Source organism: Eschrichtius robustus, chromosome 20, assembly GCF_028021215.1.
Source record: "Eschrichtius robustus isolate mEscRob2 chromosome 20, mEscRob2.pri, whole genome shotgun sequence".
NCBI classification, from domain to species: domain Eukaryota; kingdom Metazoa; phylum Chordata; class Mammalia; order Artiodactyla; family Eschrichtiidae; genus Eschrichtius; species Eschrichtius robustus.
Genome location: NC_090843.1, coordinates 7768411 through 7793430, shown reverse-complemented (window position 1 = coordinate 7793430; position 25020 = coordinate 7768411). Strand labels below are relative to the sequence as shown.

The window sequence follows — 25020 nt, the reverse complement described above, 5'->3', positions numbered from 1 at the left end:
CGGTGAAGGAGAAAGGGCGGGCCGGGGCGGGACGAGGCGAACGGGGGCGGGGACTCGCGGTGCCCTGGGGAGGCTCTTAGGGCTGGGCCCGCGCTGGAGGTGCGGACGCTGGCTGTTGCTGCTGCCCGCCGCCTTGGTCTCCGCTGCCTCTGCTGGCCGTCACCATGAACCAGGACCTGCAGAAGGAGCGGGCCGCCGCCAGCTTCAACCCGGAGCTTCTCACGCACGTCCTGGACGGCAGCCCCGAGAACACCCGGCGCCGTCGAGAGATCGGTGAGGGCGGCGGGCCAGGTCTCCTTCCTTCCCCGGGCAAAGCTTGAGACTCCCTCCGGGAGGAGTCGGGGGACGTTGTAGGGCGTAGGCCGCAGCCTCTGGCCCAGCTTTAGGGGAGCCGGGACCCCCATTTCCAGGGGCGGCTCTGGCGGGGGGAATCGCCTATAATGAGAGGGGACCTGTGCCCTTGATTCTGAAACCTGCTGTGACCCAGGGAGCTTTAACGGAGCCCTGAATTTCTGTCTTCCTCTTGATACCCTTTAACTCCCTACCAGAGAACCTGATTCTGAAAGACCCAGACTTCCAGCATGAGGACTTGAATTTCCTCAGTCGTAGCCAGCGTTACGAGGTGGCTGTTAGGAAGAGTGCTACCATGGTGGAGAAGATGAGGAAGTTTAACATCGCAGACCCTGCTGAAATCATGTGGTTTAAAAAGTAGGTATGCCTTAGCTTAGATCAAGTGCCTAAACCAAATCCGCAATCTGCGGTGTCCTTTTTCATCGTGCTTGACGTTTGAAGACTCGAATTGGCATATTTTCACGCCATTTTAAAGTTATTTGTGTCGAAAATAATGTTTACTTTTGTATTTAAGCCTTTTAAAGGGATGGCATTTGTAAAAAGTTGATCATGGAAATGCTATAATTTTCTATCTGAAGAGTCATACAAATTCGGTCCAGATGTCTCAGTTTTGAGTGATTTAAATACAGAATGACTTTGCTTTTTGTAAGAAGGAGGCCTGCTAAATTTAGAAGCTGCATTTGGAAGGATGCTTTCAGTTGCAAGGACCAAACATTAAATATCTTGGGGCAGTAACAGTTTGTATTTTCATATGCGTGTAGATCTTGAGTTTAAAATAATGGAAAATATGGGTGGATGAAGAAGAACCTTAGTCAAACCTCAGAATGAGTATAAAGTATTCTAAGAACCCAGCATTGTTGAATCTGGTGATGGTATTTAAATGGCTCCCCTGTGCATACAAGACCTCATAAAAACATGCCTTGGTCCTACTGCTGAAAAGAGTATGTCCTTTTTTCAGACCATCTGCTTTTTGTAGTATTTTTAGATTAGAAATAAAACACACATTTTTTTTGTCTTTATGTAAATAAACACTATAATTATATAATCTTAGTACAAGATTTCTTTGACTTTCAGCACCTCTTACACTTCTTGCTTATTCCTGGGCATTTCCTGTTTTAGGCCTCTACATTTTAGAAGAACTCCAGTATTTTCATCAATAAAGAATAAATGGTGTGAATGGTACATATTTAAGAGCCAAGAAAAATGAAACATGTTACAAGTTCTGCCTTTATGTAGCCATAGGCATTCCTCCCTTATACTACTGCTGCAAATACATTTGGTATGTAATTATTTTCAATTTGACCTGGTTATTATTGTCAAGAGGAAATGATTTATTCCAGCCCTCAGGACCACACTCAGAACTCCTTTCCATTTTAGTTACAAAAATACAGTTAATTTGGTAGTCCAATCAGAGTACTTACTAACTTCCAAATGCTTTTTTTTTTATTTTTAAAGTTTGTAACTCTTGGCTGTGAAGGTATTGAGGTGGAGTAACTCCTAGAAGATTATGTTTCTAATTTTCCTGAGTTTGGTCTGTGAACTTTAAAAAATTAGTAAGATTTTATTCTTCCTTAAAACAACACAAAAGAGGAGGTTTGTTTTGTTTTACTTTAAAATGGCTGATGCCGTGTGTTTCAGAGTTGGTTAGAAGATTTCATGATCTGTGGTGGTGCATAACGTGTAACCAGACTCCAGTGAAGTCACAATGAAATAAAGTCCTTTATGTGAGTTAAAGATCAGTGGACACCAGCCAACTGTTTTGCGTATCATTTTTTATGACACAGACCTCACTATTTGGGAAATACAAAGTACAAACTGTGGCATACCCTCTGACATCCTTCCAGTATTTCTGGGATGTGACAGGGAGATCAATGTATGTTAGAGAAGGGGATTGAAAATTAGTCTTGGCAATTACTGAACGCCATCGATTGTCACTCACACCCATGTCTTATGTATCACTAACAAAGTTAACTATGATGTACCATTAATTGTGAGATGCATCAGATTTCTTAAATGCTAAAATTGGCTGTGAGGAGAGGGATGCTATAATTAATGAAATAGAGTAATATTTCTCTTTCTGGGGATTTTAGGCATTTACTGGTCTCTTTTACATCCAATTTCTCTATCACAAAATAAAACTCATGAGAATATGTTGAAATTGACTAAAGTATTAGTAAAGTACTTTGAGATTTCTCAACTTGAGCAGTGAAAGAATTCATCTCTCCATTCCTTGAGAAAATAAGACTTTGCTGTTTGGGGAATAGGAGTTACTTTCCTAATCTCCTTTCCTGTAATTTTGTCTTTTAACTATACTGTTTGCTATGCAAAAACTGTAAAATATTCTTAAAAGTAATTTAAAATTCTGATGAGAATCATTCATGGTTTTTGTTATCCTTATTAGGTTTTTAAAGCTAGTTGCTTGAAAAGCATCTTCAGGAGGGATTAAACATAACTTAAAAACAAGCACTCAGATTTTGTTCTTGAGTTAACTTTCAAGTGGCCTCAAAAAAAAAAATCTCAGTATGTTTATGAAAACATCAGTATTTGACAGTCTTTATTTTGTGTCACATGCTTTTCCCTCTCAGTTTCCTAGAGTTAATTATTTCGTGTCAGTGTCATCACTTTACCGACCCAGAGCCTCCTCAGTTCCCTCAAGGGATTGGGAGTGTCTTATATTGCCACCATTTTTAGCACCTAAATTACTGGTTTTATTTCTCAGAAATTCTCGCAGGTTCATTTCCTCCTTTAGTAAAGCATGGTTGTGAGAGAGTGCTGTGGTGCCCTTGCTGTTGAGAGGCCAGTTTCTACATTTATCTCCTCGTTACTTATCTGCACTTTAGTGATGGGTAAGTTTTGCAAAGTGCCTTACTTCTCTTTGTAGTACAGCAGCAGGAAGTTGCTGCTTATTGGTGTTACTTGGAACTCACCTCTGCTGTTCCTACACCTCCTTTCCCCTCTTTCTCTCCTTTCAGTTTAAGTTTGTTATTTTTTAAGGTATTTTTTTAAAAATTTATTTATTTATTTTTGGCTGCGTTGGGTCTTTGTTGCTGTGCGTAGGTTTTCTCTAGTTGCGGCGAGCTGGGGCTACTCTTTGTTGCGGTGCGCGGGCTTCTCATTGCGGTGGCTTCTCTTGTTGCAGAGCACGGGCTCTAGGGCGCGCGGGCTTCAGTAGTTGTGGCTCGCGGGCTCTAGAGCACAGGCTCAGTAGTTGTGGCGCACAGGCTTAGTTGCTCCGCGGCATGTGGGATCTTCCCGGACCAGGGCTCAAACCCGTGTCCCCTGCATTGGGAGGCGGATTCTTAACCACTGTGCCACCAGGGAAGCCCTCAGTTTAAATTAACATTTGATATTTGTGTGAAAATCATAGAACCTCAGGGTTAAAAAGCGTTTCTGATGTTGGCTAGTCCAGGCATTCCTTGGATGTTTGAATCTGTCCCCAGCACCCCTGAAAGGTGGTGGGATGGTTTCAGGGCCTCCCCAGATGTGAATTGGCAGCCTACCCGGCCCTTTCCCTTAACTCATGCTCTGCGTGTTGTACAAGCCAGGATAGGCTGGCGGTGACACTGCTTCCAGTCCATCCCTTGAAAAGTCACGAGGGTCAGTTAGGTGGTACGTACTTTGTACCCTAAGCTCTTTTTTTTTATAAATTTATTTATTTTATTTATTTTTATCTTTGGCCGTGTTGGGTCTTCGTTGCTGCGTGCGGGCTTTCTGTTGCGGCGAGCGGGGGCTACTCTTCATTGCGGTGCACGGGCTTCTCATTGCGGTGGCTCCTCTTGTTGCGGAGCACGGGCTCTAGGCGCGTGGGCTTCAGTAGTTGTGGCTCGCGGGCTCAGTAGTTGTGGCTCGCGGGCTCTAGAGCGCAGGCTCAGTAGTTGTGGCGCACGGGCTTAGTTGCTCCGCGGCACGTGGGATCTTCCCGGACCAGGGCTTAAACCCGTGTCTCCTGCATTGGCAGGCGGATTCTTAACCACTGTGCCACCCGGGAAGCCCCTGAAGCTCTCTATGTAGATAGATCTGACAGAATAGACCCCTGAAAAATCTACAGCACAATGTAGCCGAGGCTGACTAGTGTACGTAACTCGTATTTTGACTATCTCACAGATTCTCTTTTGTGAGAAAATCGTTGAAGACTGAATTTCATTATGATTAGAGTTCCCTTAATCTGGAATAATTTTCAAAGACCGTTTGTGATAAATGTTTAATGCTCTCACATTACCTACTTAGCTGTCTCTAAGCTCTGAAGACCTTTAGAGATTTGTGCTTTGGCCCCAGAATGTATATGTACTATCCTGGACATTTGCTTCGGTTACTAGGGAAAGGCAGTTTAAATTCTTCTTCTTTGGGACATTTTGTTAACAGCTCAACAAATAAGTGTTCTGTGGAATGTCTTTTGATTTTCAAAACAAGTAAAACCTGAAAATAAAGCAAAAACAAACAGGCAGACCCTCCAAAAACTCAAACCAAAAAATAACACCAACAAAATAATAAACAAAAGGGGGTTGAGGCTAAAATATGGTAGAATTTGCTTCCTGGATTAAGTATGAAATTCAGAATTCTGGCCCTGAAATGACTAGGGGGAGAAGAGATTCCACTAGATTCTGCTGTTGGCTTTTTAGGTAGTAAATGATAAATATTAGTCTTAATTTCATAAGAAAGGGGTTTAAATTTTTCTAACCTTCATCCTCAGGGCCACAGCTATCTGGCAGGATTGGTAGTAGAATGCAGTTTCCAGAGTAAGGCTGAGATCCTTTTCTTTTCTCTCCCGTAGACTACATTTGGTCAATTTTGTGGAACCTGTGGGCCTCAATTACTCCATGTTTATTCCTACCTTGCTGAATCAGGGCACCACTGCTCAGCAAGAGAAATGGCTGCTTTCATCCAAAGGACTCGAGATAATTGGCACCTACGCCCAGACGGAAATGGGCCACGGTTAGTCCACGTTTGAGGCTCAGCGGGTAACCCACCTCAGGACTTCAGTTAACAAATGACTCCTGGCAAAACAAACAAACAAACAAAAATGACTCCTGGCATTTGACTTTTTTCTGCTGCTACACATTTGGGATTTTATTTTTAAATGGTTAAATCTTAAATAAAATTCAACCTCTTATTTTCTGATAGTTTCTTTCCCCTTAAACTGGTCCAAGACTCTGGCCTGAAGCATCTGTCATTGTTATTTTTTAAAGCTCGTTACCATTGCTGCATACACCCATTAAAATGGGTGTTGAGCAGTTTGGAAAGATGGGGTTGAAAATATGGCAAAGCGCCGCATTGTATTGGTGTCTGATTAAAGACTTAGTTGAAAATTCTTAAGAGGGTTCATGCCTCACCAACATCTGGAAGATGCTCTGCTTTAATGAAGTTGAAGATGTGGATTTTAATGGGGCAGAGGGTTAGAGTGGCGAAGGTTGTGAGATGGTTTGGGAAAAAGTCCACGATGCTCTTCATTTCTTTTTATTCATTTTTCTATTCATGTCCGTGGACTTTATATTACCAGTAATTTTTGGTTAAATTGTTCCTAAAAACCTGGCTACTTTCAAAAAGTTTTGTGTTCAGTCTTGTGAAACAGGTTTGTTTTCATAGATGAGGCCACTGACAGGTTTGAGTGTCTTGGAATTTGAGCTGCCCGGTTCATAATGCTTCCCTTATGTAAATAAAGGAAAGTAAAGAAAAAGAATGAGAAAAGGATGCAGATATCAGGAAGGCTTCATTTTTGTGCTTGATTTGGTGCTTTTTGGTTTGCAAATAGGTTTAAGGAAATGTTCTTTCCCATAATGCCTGTGGGAACTGCAGATTCTGGTCATGGTACAGTTTTATGAACACCCTGTCAAACACCCGTGGCCATCTTCAGGATGGTCAACGCTGAGATGACAGACCTGAAGGAAGGTGTCCTAACGGAAGGAATATCACGTTCCTACAATGTTCCTCTCTTGGAGTGTGCGTGGATGTTTGGTAATCTTGAGATAGCTTTGAAATAGGGGGCATAAGATGTAAACTATTGTGAGGCTAAGTGAGTCTGATCTGTGTATCTCTTGTTGGTCTAATCCTTCTGCCTCTATTTATAAGGTACATTTCAAATGTATATTTGAAGGAAGAGAGGAGGAAATGATGACTTGAACTTCACTGGTTTGAGGAGCCCGGAATGTTGGACCGAGGTCCTGTGTTGCTCCGGGCGAGTTTGTATTTGTTAGAGTTTTCTTTCCCTTATTCCTTCTAGTTTTCGAATGCTTTCTTGTATTCGAACCAACTTTGTCTCAATCTCTGTGGTTTATTTAGAGAACAGAGTTTTAAGATTAGGTCTTGTTTCTTGCTGGAACTTTGTCAGTTCGTATTAGTTGTGCTTCGCTGACTGCTGTTCTTTTCCAGAGAAACCAGTCAGTTTGTTGGCTAATTTGCATACTGTGACAGTACAGTCTTATGTAGAATATATAAAAAGTGCTTCAACATCAACGGGATTGGAAATAGAGCAACTTGTACAGGATGAAGATTTGACCATTTAAATTCTGAGATTTTGGAACATTGGTCAACAGTGATTATCTAAGTGTTCTCACAGAATTGGCTGTAACTTCGAGACTCTTTCACCTCTAGGTAGCCGCTGAGAAGTGAGGAGACTCAAAATTTCTCAGGCTTATTCCAGAATCCTCAAGAATCTTAAAATTCAACCACTTGCAGAAAGTCTAGGTCACCAGTTTTCTCTCTTCCCTCTAGAATTGTGTCTTCCCTCCTCTAAATACACACCTGTCTGTATAGGCACACAAGCCGCAACACACATTTGGTCTGTGGGTGTGCGAGCCTTAATCAAAGGCAGAGGCCTGGGCCAAGGAGGGCACCCTCTTCCTGGGGTTCTGGTGTTAAAAGGACAGTCTGGGACATGGTCCAGGGGTATTATCCTGACTCCGTTTCTCTGGGTCACAAAGCAGGTAGTGTGTTTGGTCTTCACAAGTATTTGATCATTTCACGTTCTGGCCACTTAATAGGAATTCTTCTTGCCTTTTCTATTATTGTTATTTTAATTATTAAGGAAAATAGAGCTTATGTAGTACATACTTATCATCCTTGAAGATGGTGCAGATTCTTTGCAGACTCCCATCACTAATACTGCAGTGTGAAAATACTCTTGCTCTGAAACTTGAAAAATAAATAGTAAACTCGATTTTGTAAGTCACTAATCTTTCTCTCCCTGTATCTCACTGCTCTGTCTCTCCGAGAGTCTCCTGTCTTCTTTTTCCAGGAGGGATTCTCTTACCTGTTGGACTTCCCATGAGACTTGCTCCTTGGGTATTCTAATTTCCCCACTGTTAGTAATAACAATATCAGTCTCTTTACAGAAACTATGTTCTTTGGGTTATGCCTTTGGAATATCTTTCTCAGAAATGAATTACTACATTTGAAGGGAATGAACACTTTATAGCTTCTGTTGCTCAAGACGTGGAACAAGTTTTGATGTACTTAGTGTGCTTGTGTCTCCATAGTCCCATCAACATGATTACTTTGTTTTCTTGCTACTTTTATATATATCTAAGAGTTAAAGTTTTAATTCTTCCAGTGCTAGTGAGCCTGGATGTTACATGTTTAGCTTACTGTAAACAGGGTTTTTCTCCTTTGAGTGTTGAATAAATAGAATCTGCATATTGACCTTACAAGATTTTATTGTATCCTTCCAATATTTCTTTCTGTTGCCTCTGTTTGATTAATGTGTTCAATGCATCCTTCTCTGAGTAGGTATAAATTTTCTTCTTCCCATATCTTGGATAATTATCTTCTATTTTATTCCCTTTTTTGTTCGTTTGATTTGTGTTTAATGCTTTGACTTGTGTATGATACGGAGATGAGTGAACCCCATTAATATTTATATGTTTATTAACTAGTAGCTCTTTCCCCTTGTTATGTTCTTTCTGGTTCATCTTAGAGTTTTGTAATAGTTTCAGTTTATTTATGGAACCTTAAATATATTACATTAATTTTTTTCTTTATTTTTCTCCTAACATCATAAGCTTTGGCTCATTGTTGCTTTTTAAGATATTTAAAAATCTGATAGAATAAGCCTACTATTGCTATATTTCAATTTATATGTATTTGGTGTTCTTGCATACTTATTCTTCTAGATGAATTCTGATCTCAATTTGCCAAGTTCGAAAACATATTCTGTAGGAATTTAAAACTCATTACCTTAAATCCCTGTATTTTCTTGGGAAGTATTAATTTTACTTAGTCCTCTCAGCCAAGAATTAGCAATTTCTTTCCTATTGTTCATTTTCGTATCTTTTATTCATCCTATTAGGTATTTATATTTTCTCTTAATTAAATCTGTAATATTCTGAGCTAAATTACTTAACACATTTTTAAAATATTTTGTTGCTCTTATAAATCACCTTTCTATTTACCAGGGTTTTCTATTTGAATGGCTCTAATGGATAAGAATGAGTGATTTTTTTTTTTTTTTTTATCCTGGTTTTTCTAAATTCATTTATTATTGATGGTGTTTTGTTTTTGTTTATTTCCTAGGATTATAATCATACTGTCCGTGGAGATGCTATTTTGATTTCTTCCTTTCTCATATATTATTCATCTAATCATTTTGTCCTCAGTATTGACTGCGAGCCTTCCCAGCCCTGTATCATGTAGGAGAGCCTGGGAAGGCCTTCTGGTGTTACGGTTTTGAAAGAATCGACTCCAGCTCTTTACCAAGCAAAATGTTGGTGCTTTGCAATTTTAAAATAAATTAATTAAAAATAATATATGATCTTTATCATGCATAAAGAGTATAGCAAATACTTGATTTAAATCAAAAACTATCCAGGTCACTTTCTCCTTGTAACATTTCTGCATTTCATCCACTTCTGAATAATCCTTATCCAAGTCAGAAGAGACATTTTTCTCCGGAAAACATTTTTCTGCTTCAAGACAGTTTCTGATTATAAGTAGTTTTACCCCTGCCCTCCTGAGTGTACTCTGTGGTAACCCTTGGTGCCCCTCATTATTCCCGAATACACGCCCACCCATGACGAGTCTGATGGGCGCCTCTGAGCGGCCTCTCTTTCACCAGGAATCGCTCTGGTTTCTAGTCATGGAAAGTAGCCTCTCCGCACTGTGAGTGGCTGGCCCCAGGCCACAGCTTTCAGTCCTACTTCAGAGTTTTCTTCTTACAGCTCCTAGGCGCACATTAATTTTTCTTCCTACACATCATTCTTTTAAAAACAGCACAGTTGACGTTCCTGTTTGTGCGTGAAAGGTACTCTCTCATCCCTGGAATGTGTTTTTCCAGGGATTTCCACTTTTTTTCTTTTCTTTAACTTTTTATTTTGAAATGATGACAGATTCATAGGAAGTTGCAAAAATAGCACGGAGATGTCCCGTGAACCTTTCACCCAGCTTGCACCAGGGGTGACATCTTACAGGATTTCCACTTTGATGCTTCCAAGTCTAGCTCTGACTTTGGCAAGTCTTTCCAGTGTCCCCACCGTTGCCCTCAGCCCAGGTTGCACTAGAAGACGTGATTAGGAGATGAGATTCTTGTCCTTGTTTTGCCATTATCTTTTTGACCTGAAGACACATAATTCCTCTCAGCTTTAATTTCTCTGTAACATGAGGAAGTTATTCATGCATTCTTCAATCTTTATGTGATTGGTTAGCTGAAAGCTCAGCCCACCCGCACCCTCATTGGAACACATCACACGTCAGCCCCTGCCTAGAGCACCCTGTCCTGATTATTTTCCTCAAGTGGAACAGTCGGAGAAATTTTGAAACTGAAATGTTTAGGCTCATTTCTAAGATAGTGAGCATAGTAAGAGTAATACAGAATTGATTAATTTTGAGCTGGAAGTTTAATAAAATGCCAGTAGCATGCAACATTACAAAGCCATATAGAACTATTTCCTATCAGAAATAAATTCACATAAAAGTCTAAGGCACCTGCAAATTTTAAATGGAAAAGAATGACTTTAGAAAGTGGATTTAAAATGACAACTAACATATGTTTATTATCATTTGTGATAATTCCCGTATAATTGTAATGGGAGCTTGTTATGCATGAATCTGTTATTTGTAAATGTTACGGTCTTCACTAAAAATCGCATGTCTTTTTATTTCTGAAATTAATTATTGGGATGAAGAGCACTGTCAACTTTTGTATTACATTGTTTCAGTAGCATGTGGCTGGATATTTGTGATGGATCCAAATGAAATGACCGGAATTATGTGAGGAATGTGGATTAATGCTGGATGTTTTATGGACAAACAGAAAAGATTCTAGCCTAGAAGCATTATTGGAATTAGATCCTGGAAAAACTTTTGTCCAAGAGAACCACTATGTTCTCCTGTCTCAACTTTTCATTAGAATAAATAAATCATTGTACAACTTAAATTCTCCATTCCATCCAGCCTTTTCAGGTTTTTTATTTACTTTAATTGCAAGGCTGGAATCCTCTGCCTTGCTCACATGGTCTTGTGCTGCACAGGCTTTGGCATCGGTAGCCAGTCCCTACTGAGATTAATTAATTTTAGAGATGAGTAGCATTAGAAAATACTTCTCGCCAACCTAAGAAAAATGGAAATTGCTAAGAGTTATAAAGTAATACAGACGGGGCAGTGCTCCCATCCATGATAAAGTCCACCCATTAATTCATACTTAACAGAAGGGTTTTTTTCTCCTTCCCTTGCTCTGTTTGTTCAAATTGCTGATTCTCTCACACCTGCTGACTCCTCTCTCAAATGCCCATCCTTGGTATTTCTTTGAAGCTTTGTGCACCGAGGGCAGTCTGGGCCTCTGGATCTTCACTTGGGCATGTTCCTGCCCACCTTGCTTCACCAGGCAACCGAGGAACAGCAGGAACGCTTCTTCATGCCCGCCTGGAACTTGGAGATCATTGGCACTTATGCCCAGACAGAGATGGGTCATGGTACGGTGCATTCAGTCTACCTTCTGGGTTGGGCGGGGCTCTTCGAGCTTAGCATGCATGGAGTGTCCACCACGTGTCAGCAGTGGCATGTCCACCTGCTGTGTAAGATCTGTTTAAATGCAATCGTTCTGCAGCGGCCAGGGTTTTCACACATGTAAGTCTTGGCATAAATAATGCTTTGGTCGGTGGAAATTAAAGCTTATATTATCACAGACATGCTGATTGATTATTCATGGTTCCCCTTCAGAAGGTCAAGAATTACAAGTCAGGCCTTACTTAATAAGTGATTTTTCAAGTTTACTGAAGTTGTATGGAATTTGTGTGTATATAGAGTCTGAACCCATCTCTTTTTCTTCATTACTATCTGATGATCTTTGCTACTGATACCTTAATGAACTTGCACAGATTGCAGAAGAAATACAGATTAATAGACTGTGTGCTCTTTGACTTGCTGAAGGGAAATGAGTGGCTTATATAACCAAAACATGCAGCATTTTGTACCTTGACGTTATTTGTGCCTTGATTCAGTAAATTCAGTAAAGTTCTGAAAGTGGCTTTGGCCAAAGTTTAGAAAAAATAAGATAAGTTGTACTTCCGGGCAGTTGATTTCACACTCTGTATGTACCGCCTTTCTTCTTTTTTTAAAAAAAAAATAAATTTATTTATTTTTGGCTGCATTGGGTCTTCGTTGCTGTGCGTGGGCTTTCTCTAGTTGCGTAGAGTTGGGCTACCCTTCATTGTGGTGCGTGGGCTTCTCATTGCGTGGCTTCTCTTATTGTGGAGCACGGGCTCGAGGTGCGCGGGCTTCAGTAGTTGTGGCACGTGGGCTCAAGTAGTTGTGGCTCGCGGGCTCTAGAGCGCAGGCTCAGTAGTTGTGGCCCACGGACTTAGTTGCTCCGCGGCATGTGGGATCTTCCCGGACCAGGGATGGAATCCGTGTCCCCTGCATTGGCAGGCGGATTCTTAACCAGTGCGCCACCAGGGAAGTCCCTGTACCACCTTTCTTTTTTCTTTCCATCCCTCGCCTGTCTTTTCCTGTGAACTGGATGGGGCTGGAGGTGGTGGCTGTGCCAGGTAGCATCCGTTCCACATTGGTATCTGTGTTTGCCATTCATTTACTTCTGGCTTCTCTTTTCCTACTCAGACGTTTCAGAACAGCTGGTCTAGTGTATATTTGCCACTTGCTCCTTACTCCTGTACAGCTTCATCTTCATTTGATTGCTAATTTGGCTTTCAGCTTCTGTGGTAAATAGTATTTTAGAGGATTTTCCTAAGACTCGAAGTGGAATACTATTTGATTCAGTTGTGCATTTGAAAACGTTTTGTCATTACCTGTTCTGTTTAATATGCTACCTCGTTTTCTATAAAAGTTTTTTCTTTGGTGAAAGGAGTCTTAGTGTCTGATTCCTTGATTCCCACACAGGGGAAGGTTGTGGATCACACATAAACTGTCCATTTCTGTTATTTAACTCAGGAGTTTCTAAGTGTTTCACAGTTTAAGTGTTTAATGAGATCTGGCATTATCAAAGCAGTTTGGTAAAAGGTTCTCAGCATTGGCTACAGGATAGCATTACTAGGGAGGGTGTCAGAACATTTTTCTGTAACTTTTTTCAAATAATTTTGGCACGCTTGTATTAGGATTTAAACATCTCCATTATAAATAAAAATGGAAACTCTTCCTGGTCACACTAGTGAACCAGCCAGGAATAAGTTAAGACTTAGCGTTGAGTCTGCAGGGTGAACTTGGACCTCTTACTATTGGACTTTTAGAAATTTTAAAAAGTCACTGTTCCAGGTCTTTTCCACATAATGATTATAACTTTTTTTTTTTTGCCGCACGGCGAGGCATGTGGGATCTCAGTTCCCCAACCAGGGATCGAACCCGCGCCCCCTGCATTGAAAGCGCGGAGTCTTAACCCTTGGACCGCCAGGGAATTCCTGGTTATAACTTTTTAAGTTCTTGTTTCCCTTTCTAGCATTCATTCTGAAATAAATTCTCAGTTTACAAGAACTTTAGTCAGAGTCTCTTCCTGTCACGTGTTCTCATTCTTTGTTATAATACAGAATTCCAGAACATTGCATTGGTGTGGTAGACACAATACAAATGAGTTGAAATTGGCACACTAACAACTTAGATATGCCTTTAAAAGGTCAGTTAACTTCCCTGTTAAATTCGTATCCTGTGACCTTAACGAAACTATGATTCTAATCTGCCTTTATTTTACATTTTCTTTTGGTTGATCTAAATAAATGTTCCATATCCACTGCCACAGAAGTGCACTAAATCAAGTACAGAAATGGAATATGCTTGACATTTATATTTGCAGCTTAATAGGAACAAATCAGGAAATTACGTACTAATTAATTAAGCATAGGAAATTATGTATCTTAGTTATCAACCATTTGTAGTTCATCTACAGATGTTTTGTTGTTGTTAGATTTTGTTACTCTCTGAGATGCTAGAGCTTTAAAGGACTGGGCAGGAGATTCTACCCTGTACCTATTTTTTCCCATATTCTATCTGAAGTAGGTGTAATTCATTTTCTTAGGAACTCATCTTCGAGGCTTGGAAACGACAGCCACTTATGACCCTGAAACCCAGGAGTTCATTCTCAATAGTCCTACTGTGACCTCCATCAAGTGGTGGCCTGGTGGGCGTAAGTGAATTTTTTAACAGTTATTGGATGTTTTAAGATTTATTACAACATGTTTAGAGTGTAGAGCTTATATGAGAATATAATTTTGAAATATAGAAAAAGCTATAGAACTTAAACTCTTAGAACTTAAACTATTCTAAGCTATTTCACATTCTCTTGTGTTGCATGTTACAGATATTTTACATTTTGCAAAGTGCAGAAAGGACAGCTATCTTACTCTGCTTTTCATGGTTTTTCATTTAAATAGTCTCGTGTGTTAGCATAGTTTCCATAGTCATCATTTAAAGTAATTTAGTTTTCCCTGTTTGGTTAGTAATTTCCATACTGGAAAGCATTTGAGTTGTTTTCAAATTTTTATTATAAATAGCTTTGACATGAAATTTATTTAATATCGTCTTCCATTCTGAGTTATTGTTTTAGGATATATATTTCAGATGAGATTAGTGGTTGAAGGGTTTTGTTATTCATGTTATATATTTTAATATGTGATGTTACATTTTGATAGGAAAAAAACTAGCATGCAAAAAAAGAAATATTTCTGGATGCGCTAACCAAAAATCTCTTAAAGCAGCTGTATCCCATAGTACTTTCTGCAATGATGGAATATTCTCTGTCTTTGCTGTTCACTATGGTAGCTACTAGCCACTTTCAGCTTTTGAGCACTTGAAATGTAGGTAGCTGACTGAGAGACTGAATCTTTTATTTTATTTAATTATAATTAATTTAAATGTAAACAGCCACATGTGGCTAGTGGCTACTGTTTTGGAAAGCCCTGCCTTAAGGGAGAAAAAGGATGTAATTTAAAGTAATGTTCTAGGATTATCCTAAAAATTTCTTTATGTAAATGAATGAAAAATAAGTAGAAAAGAAAGCCTACTTTTTAAAAATGCTATCAAATTAACATGCTGTATACCTTAAACTTAGACAATGTTATATGTCAATTATATCTCAATTAAAAATGTGTTTATATATTTAAAAAAATGAAGGATTGCTTTGCCAAAATTCAATGAATTTTAATAACTATCAGCTTAACTGGATTTCCTTCTGAAAACTAGGCGTGGCACTGTCATAAGAAAAGCTCTCTGGGCACGCTTTATTGATGGAATCTAGTGTTATATTTAACATATGCTTTTTTTCCCCCTCTTTTGTTTCTGTGAAAATGTAAAAATGTTTGCTCACTTCCCTCTCTTGTTCTCTTTGATGTTGCAGTTGGAAAGACTTCAAATCATGCGATAGTACTCGCCCAACTCATCACTCAGGGGAAATGCTATGGATTGCATGCCTTCATTGTACCTATTCGTGAACTTGGGACCCATAAGCCTTTACCAGGTTAGAATTGTTCATCTGATGTTGAGGTGAAAATTAAACCAATCACTTTCTTCTGCAAAAAGTATAATACATAACTAAAGAAGAGGAGGGAAGCCAGGGATTCCAGAGCATAAACACCTTGTGACTTTCATCTGCGGTAGGTATTACTGTTGGAGACATTGGCCCCAAATTTGGCTATGATGAGATGGATAACGGCTACCTGAAGATGGACAATTATCGCATTCCCAGGGAAAACATGCTGATGAAGCACGCTCAGGTATATTTAGACAGAAAATAGGAGGAGAGGTGTCAAACACGGGGGTTTCGGTGGCTGTTGATAATCACGGGGTTAGAAGGATCTGTGCTTTCAGAAGGTACTAACAGGTTTTTGCTTCTGAAGCTGCTTTTATTATGACCATGAAATCAAAAGCAGTTGGCAGGTATGAAGAGCATGTTTTGTTTTGCTGAACCAGTGGGGCTCTAACTTCTGCGTGCATTAGAATCACCTGGAGGGCTGGCTAAAGCCTAGAGTGCTTGGCCCCCAGAGTTTCTGACTTAGGAGGTCAGGGTGGGGACTGAGCATCAGGGGGTGCTGATGCTGCCTTTCTGGGGACACTTGGAGAACGACTTGCCTAAACTGCCACTCGGTTTTAACAGAAGGAAGCGTCCATCTCACGTTCTTCTTCCAGGTGAAGCCTGATGGCACATACGTGAAACCCCTGAGCAACAAGCTGACCTACGGGACCATGGTGTTTATCAGGTCCTTCCTTGTGGGAGAATCCGCTCGGTGTCTGTCTAAGGCTTGCACCATTGCCATCCGATACAGTGCCGTGAGGCATCAGTCTGAAATCACGCCAGGGTAAGGGTGGAGTCTGAGATGAGCTTGGTACTGAAGACCTGGCTTGGACCCCATCCAAATATCAGAATTCCCAAATGTGTTGTGGGGAAAGTGCATTTGCTGTAAAATTAGCTAGGATGGCAGTGTACTGGGTCTGAGAACCTAGACTTCCCTTAAGTGGAAGGATGAGAATAACCACCTAATTATTACTTTTAACCTTCTAAGAAAAACAGTAATATTACTTGAGCTTTATAAATGAAATGTTGAAAACACTGAAGGTGGTGTGAAGATTCTAGTTGCTACTAACAATTACAAATCGGGTATAGTGAAAGTGACATTAAACTTGATTCTCTGTTGTGTTCATGGACATGGTTTATTCTTGCTACTGCCTATTACTTGGGCATGACTCGTGATAAACTTTTTACTCTTAAAGAAGGAATAAAGAAACTGATAAGAGCAGACCTGCTTAGACTTCAAATATTTAACTCAGTGCATTGGGTCTCCTCAAATTGTGGTCAGAATATAGTTTATTCAGCCATCTAGACCCCTTTAACGTTGTCTTCCTCCTGTGAAGTTAATGAACTTTGGTTCCGGAAGTTGCCATGAGATACAATTTTCTTAGACTGGAAAGACTAAGAAAAATATGAAAGTCAACTAGAAAATCCTGTCCACCTAAGGCAGCTCATCAGGGTGGTTAAGCACATGGTCTTCTATAGCCAGATACCCTAGATTTAAATCAAGGATCTGCCACTTATTAGCTCTCTACCCTGGGTAGGTTCTTAACCTCTCATTTTCTCCATCTGTAAAATGGGGGTAATAACAGTTAACCTCACAGGATCTTTATAAGGATTCGATAAATTAGTCTTTCAAAGTGCTTAGACCAGAACCTGGCACATAGTAAGCTCTGTATAGGCATTTAATTTTTTTCCCCCCTTTTTTTATATGCTTTAGTGAACCAGAACCACAGATTTTGGATTATCAAACCCAGCAGTATAAACTCTTTCCCCTCCTGGCCACTGCCTATGCCTTCCAGTTTGTAGGCGCATACATGAAAGAGACCTATCATCGGATTAATGAAGACATCAGCCAAGGGGACCTGAGTGAGCTGCCTGAGGTCTGCGTCATGTCTCGTTCCCTTGTGGGCACCCTTCTGGTTCATATTTGCCTATTGGATCATGTCCGGAGAAAATTAAACATTGGGATATCTTGAAAAGAATCCATATATTCTCAAAAGATAAGAGAAAATTTTCTAATTGAGAGTGGATCAGATGTGAAGATGTGTGGATTTGTTTTTAAGTTTCAGAATTACTGTACCATGTTGGTCATTTATTAATCAAAGGAACTTAAGTGGTGCCTTTTTTGCCAAGTAAAACAGTTGAGAAGGGAATGTGGGAATGTTACTAGTTCAGGCCAATCAGATGAGCATGCTTTTCAGTTCACATGGCATAGCAAGTGATTTTGTTTGGTTTTTATTTGGTTTTGTTTTTTTTTGGCTATGCCACGTGGCTTGTGGGATCTTAGTTCCCTGACCAGGAACCCGGGTCCCTGGCAGTGAAAGCGTGGAGTCCTAACCACTGGACCGCCAGGGACGTCCCTGCCAAGTGATTTTGAAAGTGACGAGTGCTGTTAAGTGAGGCTAAGTGTGTCTCATTGGAATGTGGGCTGTCAGCACCGCAGATGTTCTGATGGCCTGTGCTTCTCCCTTCAGCTTCACGCCCTCGCTGCTGGGCTGAAGGCTTTCACGTCCTGGACGACTAACACTGGTATCGAAGCATGTCGGATGGCTTGTGGCGGGCATGGCTATTCTCACTGCAGTGGACTTCCAAATATTTACGTCAATTTTACCCCAACCTGCACCTTCGAGGGAGAAAACACTGTCATGATGCTACAGACGGCCAGGTGAGAATCTAATTCATGATTTCTCATATGTGTTCTCAAGAATGTTCAAGTCCTTTCCGTTCGTTCTTATTCCCATGTTTTCTCTTCTCATTATATTTGTTCCAGAAAGATGTCATTTTTGCCTTCCATCCTGACCCACGGTTTTTTCTTGGGGTCAGGCTAGTATGAAACAGCTGTCACACAGCTTAAAGTCATTTCAGGAGTTCGTTTTATTTCTGTTTCACGAGAAGCATAGTTGCTGAAAGCATGTGTCCTGGTGACTTTCAGGTTCCTGATGAAAAGTTATGACCAGGTGCACTCAGGCAAGTTAGTGTGTGGCATGGTGTCCTACTTGAATGACCTGCCCAGCCAGCACATCCAGCCACAGCAGGTGGCCGTCTGGCCAACCGTGGTGGATATCAACAGCCCTGACAGCCTGACAGAAGCGTACAAGCTTCGTGCGGCCAGGTGAGCACACCCTCAAGAGCTGGGACAGGGCCATGGGGCCCTCTGTGGCCAGGGGCGAAGGCACAAGTACTAGCGATCACTTCCTTGAGCTCCAGTTTTCCAGTTCTTTTCTTTTTTTAACAGATTAGTAGAAATTGCTGCGAAAAACCTTCAAACTGAAGTGATTCACAGAAAAAGCAAGGAGGTAGCATGGAACCTAACTTCCGTTGACCTCGTTCAAGCAAGTGAGGTCAGCGATGGTCCTCTCTCCCCCTCCCCTTCTCCGTCCTTCACCAACCTCCTCATTTTCTTAGTGCAGAAACCGTATCACTGTTGAGTCTTTTTCAAAGGTTCTTGCACTCTGGTGTTTTCTTTTTATCTAGGCACATTGCCACTATGTGGCAGTTAAGCTCTTTTCAGAAAAACTCCTCCAAATTCAAGAGAAATCCATCCAAGCCGTCTTAAGGAATTTGTGTCTCTTGTATTCTCTGTATGGAATCAGTCGGAACGCAGGGGATTTTCTTCAGGTATTTTCTAAGTTTAAGTCCTTTTATTTATGTATTTCTTAATTTTTTATAGAAAAATAATTGTGGTTTACTTTGTGGTTGTATGTGTATCTATACATATATAAATATATTTATACATACCTATGTAATATCTCTGTTTGCTTGCTTGTTTCTTTCAGGGGAGCATCATGACAGAGTCTCAAATCACCCAAGTGAACGAGCGCATAAAGGAGTTACTGACTGTGATTCGCCCCGACGCTGTTGCTCTGGTTGATGCATTTGATTTTCAGGATGTGACACTGGGCTCTGTGCTTGGCCGCTATGATGGGAATGTGTACGAAAACTTGTTTGAATGGGCCAAGAAATCCCCACTGAACAAAACAGAGGTAAAAAAAAAAAAGTCTTTTCACCTTTTGAAATTGTTCATTTAAATATTAAGGCAGGAAAGACCTCTTGAGTGATCATCTGTGAAAGCTTTGAAAGCTCTCATGGCCACTTCGGACAGTCTCTTTCTTTGAGCAACAGGTTCTGAAGGGAACAAGGTCATTCCTGCAGTGTGCAGGTTTTTAGTTTTCCCCAACTATCTAGCAACAATTGAAAAATTTCAAATGTATACACAAATAGAATACTCCAGTGCATCTCCCCCGTACCCTTTGTCATGTTTCAGCAACTGTCTGCTCATGGCCAGTTGCGTTTCATCTGAACCTCCCAGCTAAACATTATTTTGAAGCAAATCCAAGATATCAGATAATTTTATTCATAGATATTTCAGTATGTATCTCTAAAAGATAAGGACTCTTCTTAAAAAACATAAACACAATGCCATTCTCATACCTAAACAAATTAAAAAGAATTCTTTAATATCATGAACTACGTCCCAGTCAGTGTCCAGATTTCCCCAGTTAGCGCAGTTCTTTTTCTCTCCCCACTTCGGATTTTTTGAATCAGGATCCAAATAAGGTTCAGATAATTTCTTTTTTTTTTTTTTTTCCCCCAGATAATTTCTTGATTAAAAGTATGCTATTTTATTTTATTTTATTAATATATTTATTTATTTATTTTTGGCTGTGTTGGGTCTTCGTTGCTGCACGTGGGCTTTCTCTAGTTGTGGCGAGCGGGGGCTACTCTTCATTGTGGTGCACGAGCTTCTCATGGCAGTGGCTTCTCTTGTTACGGACCACGGGCTCCAGGCGCGCGGGCTTCAGTAGTTGTGGCACGCGGGCTCAGTAGCTCTAGAGCACAGGCTCAGTAGTCGTGGCGCTCGGGCTTAGCTGCTCCACGGCATGTGGGACCTTCCCAGACCAGGGCTCGAACCTGTGTCCCCTGCATTGGCAGGCGGATTCTTAACCAGTGCGCCACCAGGGAAGTCCAAGTATGCGATTTTAAATTGCAAACTCCGTATCAGCAATTTTTTCTCTCCCTTCCCTGCAGGTCCATGAATCTTACCACAAGTACCTAAAGTCACTGCAGTCCAAGCTCTGAAGTGTCTTGAGGACAAGTTCGATCTGCTCCCAAAAGTAACTGTACTCTACTCCCCTTATACCTGTCACACAAATTTGCGTGGAATCTTTATCAAATTTAGAAAAGCTAGAGCAAATGATAAATTGACCTTTTCTCTTTTTATAAATGAAAAAAAAAAAGAACAGATTTGAGATTAAAGGAAAAAACCAGATGTGTTTTACAAGTGCAATTAACGCTGAAAGAGACCTGTTAAGCATTCAGAAAAAGCTTTAAGAAATGCAGCGTGACTTCCATCTGTAACGCTGCTGGTCCCAGGAGGCCAGGACTTTCGATAATTAGTAGAATTTAACTACTAAGTAGTTAATTATTTTCACATCTTAATTGCTAATCACTGGATATGCAAGTGTTTTTAAGCAAAGGTAATTTTTAAGTGGGGGTAGAACCCTTCCAAGCTTTCCTGCCGTGGGCCCTGGCTAGAAAGCAGGACTGAAGAAGAGGGCCTGGGGAAAGAAACTAATCAGGAAACTTGGGGTGTGTTGTGTGTGTGTGTGTGCGCGCGTGCGTGTGCACGTGCGTGTGCGTGTGTGTGTGTGTGTGTGAGTGCGTGCTTGATACATTGACATGTTTCCTGCCTGCTTGCCCTCCTTTGCTGGTGTATTGTTCCTGTCTACCTGTTCACAGTAGCATTTTTCTAACACAAGGATTTCTTCAGCACAGGCTACTGCAGGGTCACTGCCCCATGTGATTAGGAGCTAATCTTCCATTGGAGGGTTTCCCTAAATTGTTGCTCTCGTAGCAGTACAACTCCCTTCGCCCCAACTTCTTGGGAAGGGGTAGACAGCAAAGTTATCTCTACATATAACTTTTGGCAACTGATGGGACCTCCCAATCAGTGGTTTTGCTCTCCCTCTCTCTCTCTCCCTCCCTCTCCCTCTCCTTCTCCTGAGAGAGATGCAAAAAAAAGGAGAAAAAGAGAGTCACATTTCCTTCTTAGTAGAATAAGGGCAGGAAGAGCTATCAGTTATGGTTACTGTAACTTTGGTGACCATATTAACGAAATTTTCTGGAACAATCCAGATTCCCTCTATTCTGTCACTTTGGTGTAAGCTGTGAAAATGCTCGGTGGTTACAGTGTCTGGCCTTACAAAAAGAAAAGCATCACTCGCCGCCTCTTACACCCAGGAGTCGCACAGAAAGATCCTTTGATAAACCATGTGTTCTGATTTTTGGATCAGAAAATATAATCATTGAAACTGTGGCTAAAGGATAAATGGATGTTCCATAGAAAATCCGTTTCTTATTGTATATCTGGCATTATTTTCAGTATGTTTCTAGGAGCTTTTTCTGACTTGCTAAATTGTTCTTTCAGCTGAAATCTAATTTATACAATCATTCTATATTTAAAGCCTAAACATGTATCTCTTAATGAATTTTTTCTTAAAATCAGCATAAAACAAGTTACTTGACTTTTTGTTTTTGTTAACTCTTTGTGACATCTGCCTCATGAAACCAGTTGTTCTAGCATCAGTCTTGAGAATGTAGTATGTAATTCAGTGGAAATGTAATTCCTGTCTTGGGACCTGCCATAAAATCTATCCCAGTGGAACGGGTAATAGGAGATAAGGTCCAGCAGAAGAAATACTGTCAGTTGACAGAAGCCTTTATCTTTCCACCAGGAGAACTGATTGATAATTGTGTTAAGACTGAAGTAAAAAAGCACTCTGTTAATCTCATTTGGGTATATCTTGGACTAGGTCAGATTCTGGGAAATAACAGAGAGTAAATTCAGATTCCTTAATATTGACCTGTTAAATGTAGAATTGTTTCCAATTAGGGGTTAAAAGTCTTATTCACAGAGAGGATATCTGTGGTCAGGATCTAAGGGTGTTTGAAATGACACCCACCCAATCCAGCTGCATAGATCTGGGATCTAAGCAGGTTGGAACAGGTGGTGGACTCTGTAGAGCCACCTTCAGTCCAGCACCTTGAGTTTTATTTAAAAACAATCTGATATTGACAGTATTTTTATTAACATTGGAATGTTTTGTCTTGAACTTTGGTCTCTGTAATTAAAGAATAAAGATAGCGTAAAACCTCACTTTGTTACTATCAAGATGGAAAGAACGTGCCACATAATTAAACATAAGTTTAAATTATGAAGAATTTTAAGATACAGGTGTAGGTAACACTAAACAAAAGAAGGAAGGAGTGAGAACTGCCTAAGCAGATAAGGCTGACTGGGCCGTGACGCTGTCATTGCAGAGCATCTGAGTGCTCTGTCCACGCAGGAATACAGGCCTCTTGGCTGCTCGTAAGGAAGCAGCAGGCCCAGCCTGCTGTCCCTTAGAAGCCAGACTTTGCCACAGATAAGTTTGGTTCTGTGGGGTTCTTTTATGAGTCGTTTTCACAAAGAGTGCAGATAAATTTCAACCTAATCTCCAAAATGATGATAAATCTCAATAGAATTAGTGAGATTTTTCTGTTCGATGATACTGATATAAGCCTTTGAAGTTTCATAGAGGTTTTTGCTATTTGTAATGGATGAAGGTTGATACTTCCTCACGTATTTGGAGTTCTGCTTCATGCTCTACTCAGTAGATACCAAGGTGTACTTAAGTGTTTGGACATGAGTGACCTCAAAGCACAGTTGGCCCCAAAGCCTTTGGGGGACTTCATGTTCTTGTCTTCAGAACATAGTACTGCTAAGTAGCAGCTTATCTTCAGAACATTCACTTAATTGCAACATTAACCACGTTCAGATACTTTCTGAGAACTCACTGCTTGTAATTTCAGATACCATATACCTAGAGGCGTTTAACAGTTCCTAAAGTTAACATGTTAGATCTCAATTCTTGGATTCTCTCAGTGCAGGGCGTGGTCGGGGAAATATATCCAGATTCATCATCCTCGAGTCCTCTGGGGAACAAAAATTCCTTAGACGATTGACTGTTGGTCAAAGTTCCTCCTACCCCTTTCTGAGTTTTTTCCATCCATCCTAGTAGAAAGGGAGAGGATTAGATGCAGATGGCCTGTAACACCCACTAATCTTTTTATACATGTGGAAGGGATTTTATAGCTCTTCTTCAAGCAGTAGCTCTGCTGCAGCTGGAGAGAGGACCAGTGCCAGGAGAATGATGATTCTGCTTGAGACGAAGAGATTTTTTGAGTCTCCTCAGATAAAGGTTTTGATCATTTTCATGGAATAACACAGAGATCATCTCAGCTAATTGAATATTTACTGATCCATTCCTGGAGGATTAGACCAAGTCATTGTAAATGATGAAAATGTATTTTCATTTTAAAATATTGGTGGAGTTTTGCTTATAGTTGTCCAAACTAAAATTTTCAGTACCTATTCCTGTGGTCCATGATAGTAAACTTAGAAACATAAGGAAATTTTAGAGTTACTGGATGTTAGCTGTTGCAGACCTGCAAATTCCTAGATTCGAAGGGATTTTGTTTGATTTTGATTTTGCCTTAAATTTAAGTGAGCCACTGATTATCTCTGGAAGATCACGGAAAATTGGGAGTGATTTTAAGAATTCCAAACCAGGGACTTCCCTGGTGGCACAGTGGTTAAGAATCCGCCTGCCAGTGCAGGGGACATGGGTTCGAGCCCTGGTCCTGGAAGATACCACATGCTGCAGAGCAACTAAGCCCGTGCACCACAACTACTGAGCCTGCGCTCTAGAGCCCGCGAGCCACAGCTACTGAAGCCCGCACGCCTAGAGCCCGTGCTCCGCAACAAGAGAAGCCACCACAATGAGAAGCCCACGCACCACAACGAAGAGTAGCCCCCGCTTGCCGCAACTAGAGAACGCCAGCGTGCAGCAACGAAGACCCAACACAGCCAAAAATAAATAACTTTAAAAAAATAATAATAAATTTTTTTAATGTATAAGAAAAGAATTCTGAACCAAAATAAATTGTTTTGCCACATTACTGTCAACTGTTTCACAGATTAGGTAACAAGTATGTGATCTTCCACATAATATTCCAACTGATGATTGCTACTTTGTAAACACCATTTTATTTCCAATTGCTATGGATTCAAGGAAATGACTTGTATCTTTTGGAGTGTGTAATTACTTTGCTACCTTTTTCCCCTTTAACTGTTGTGGTTTGAGTTTGGTTCCTACCTGACGAGATGCATTTAGCATGTATTGTTACCCATCCCTGGCAGGACATGTCAGTGAGGGTGGGAGTACCAAGGAGGCGCGGGGGGTACAAAGCGTGAGAATCGTGGTTGGACAGTGGTGACCCACCAGCTTTGCTGGGCCTGCGAAAAAGCCAAACCACTAACCTCTTCTTCTTTTGTAAAACTGACAAACCCCTAATAAAATCTGTAATCAACACAAAAAGTGTCTTTATTAGGTGATGGTGTTGGGTTTCATTCTGGCTTCCCAGCTTTGATTTTCATAATTGAACAGGAAGGTCACAGCTACTTTCCTAAGCTTTGGGGTGTGGAATAAATGCATATTTATAGTTTCACCACGTCAGTCTTCCACTCTTGACACATTTCTCACGCCCTCCACCTCTCCGCAAGTCAGCCCTCCCAAGAGAGCTGGAAAAAATTGATTTCCGCGCGCAAGGGGGATCCTAGTTCCCCGACCAGGGATCGAACCCATGCCCCCTGCAGTGGAAGCGCAGAGTCCTAACCACTGGACCCCCAGGGA

General features: G+C 40.7%; 1 protein-coding gene across 7 annotated transcripts; it reads left to right on the top strand.

Moving 5' to 3' along the window:
• The first annotated feature begins 12 nt into the window (after positions 1-12).
• On the top strand, positions 13-24705 carry ACOX1 (acyl-CoA oxidase 1). Of its 7 annotated transcripts, XM_068530383.1 has the most exons (16): positions 622-708; positions 1471-1630; positions 3071-3197; positions 5123-5283; positions 11089-11249; positions 13799-13906; positions 15116-15235; positions 15376-15491; positions 15904-16073; positions 17004-17166; positions 17761-17951; positions 18219-18398; positions 18522-18627; positions 18761-18904; positions 19063-19269; positions 20315-24705. In XM_068530383.1, the coding sequence occupies exons 4-16, from the start codon at positions 5219-5221 to the stop codon at positions 20363-20365; spliced, it is 1782 nt and encodes a 593-aa protein (XP_068386484.1). In that variant the 5' UTR covers positions 622-708; positions 1471-1630; positions 3071-3197; positions 5123-5218; the 3' UTR covers positions 20366-24705. The 7 variants fall into 7 exon arrangements, with proteins under 7 accessions (XP_068386482.1, XP_068386481.1, XP_068386488.1 ...); XM_068530385.1 differs by lacking the exon at positions 3071-3197; XM_068530381.1 differs by lacking the exons at positions 1471-1630; positions 3071-3197; positions 5123-5283 and adding an exon at positions 13-273 and having other exon boundaries at positions 549-708.
• Positions 24706-25020: the final 315 nt, after the last annotated feature.

Excerpts from the sequence above, each read along its gene's own strand:
- ACOX1 (XM_068530381.1), top strand. The coding sequence starts at position 165 with ATGAACCAGGACCTGCAGAAGGAGCGGGCCGCCGCCAGCTTCAACCCG. Across the intron at positions 274-548 it reads CCGGCGCCGTCGAGAGATCG|AGAACCTGATTCTGAAAGAC; the intron begins GTGAGGGCGGCG and ends ACTCCCTACCAG. Across the intron at positions 18,399-18,521 it reads TACAAGCTTCGTGCGGCCAG|ATTAGTAGAAATTGCTGCGA; the intron begins GTGAGCACACCC and ends TTTTTTTAACAG.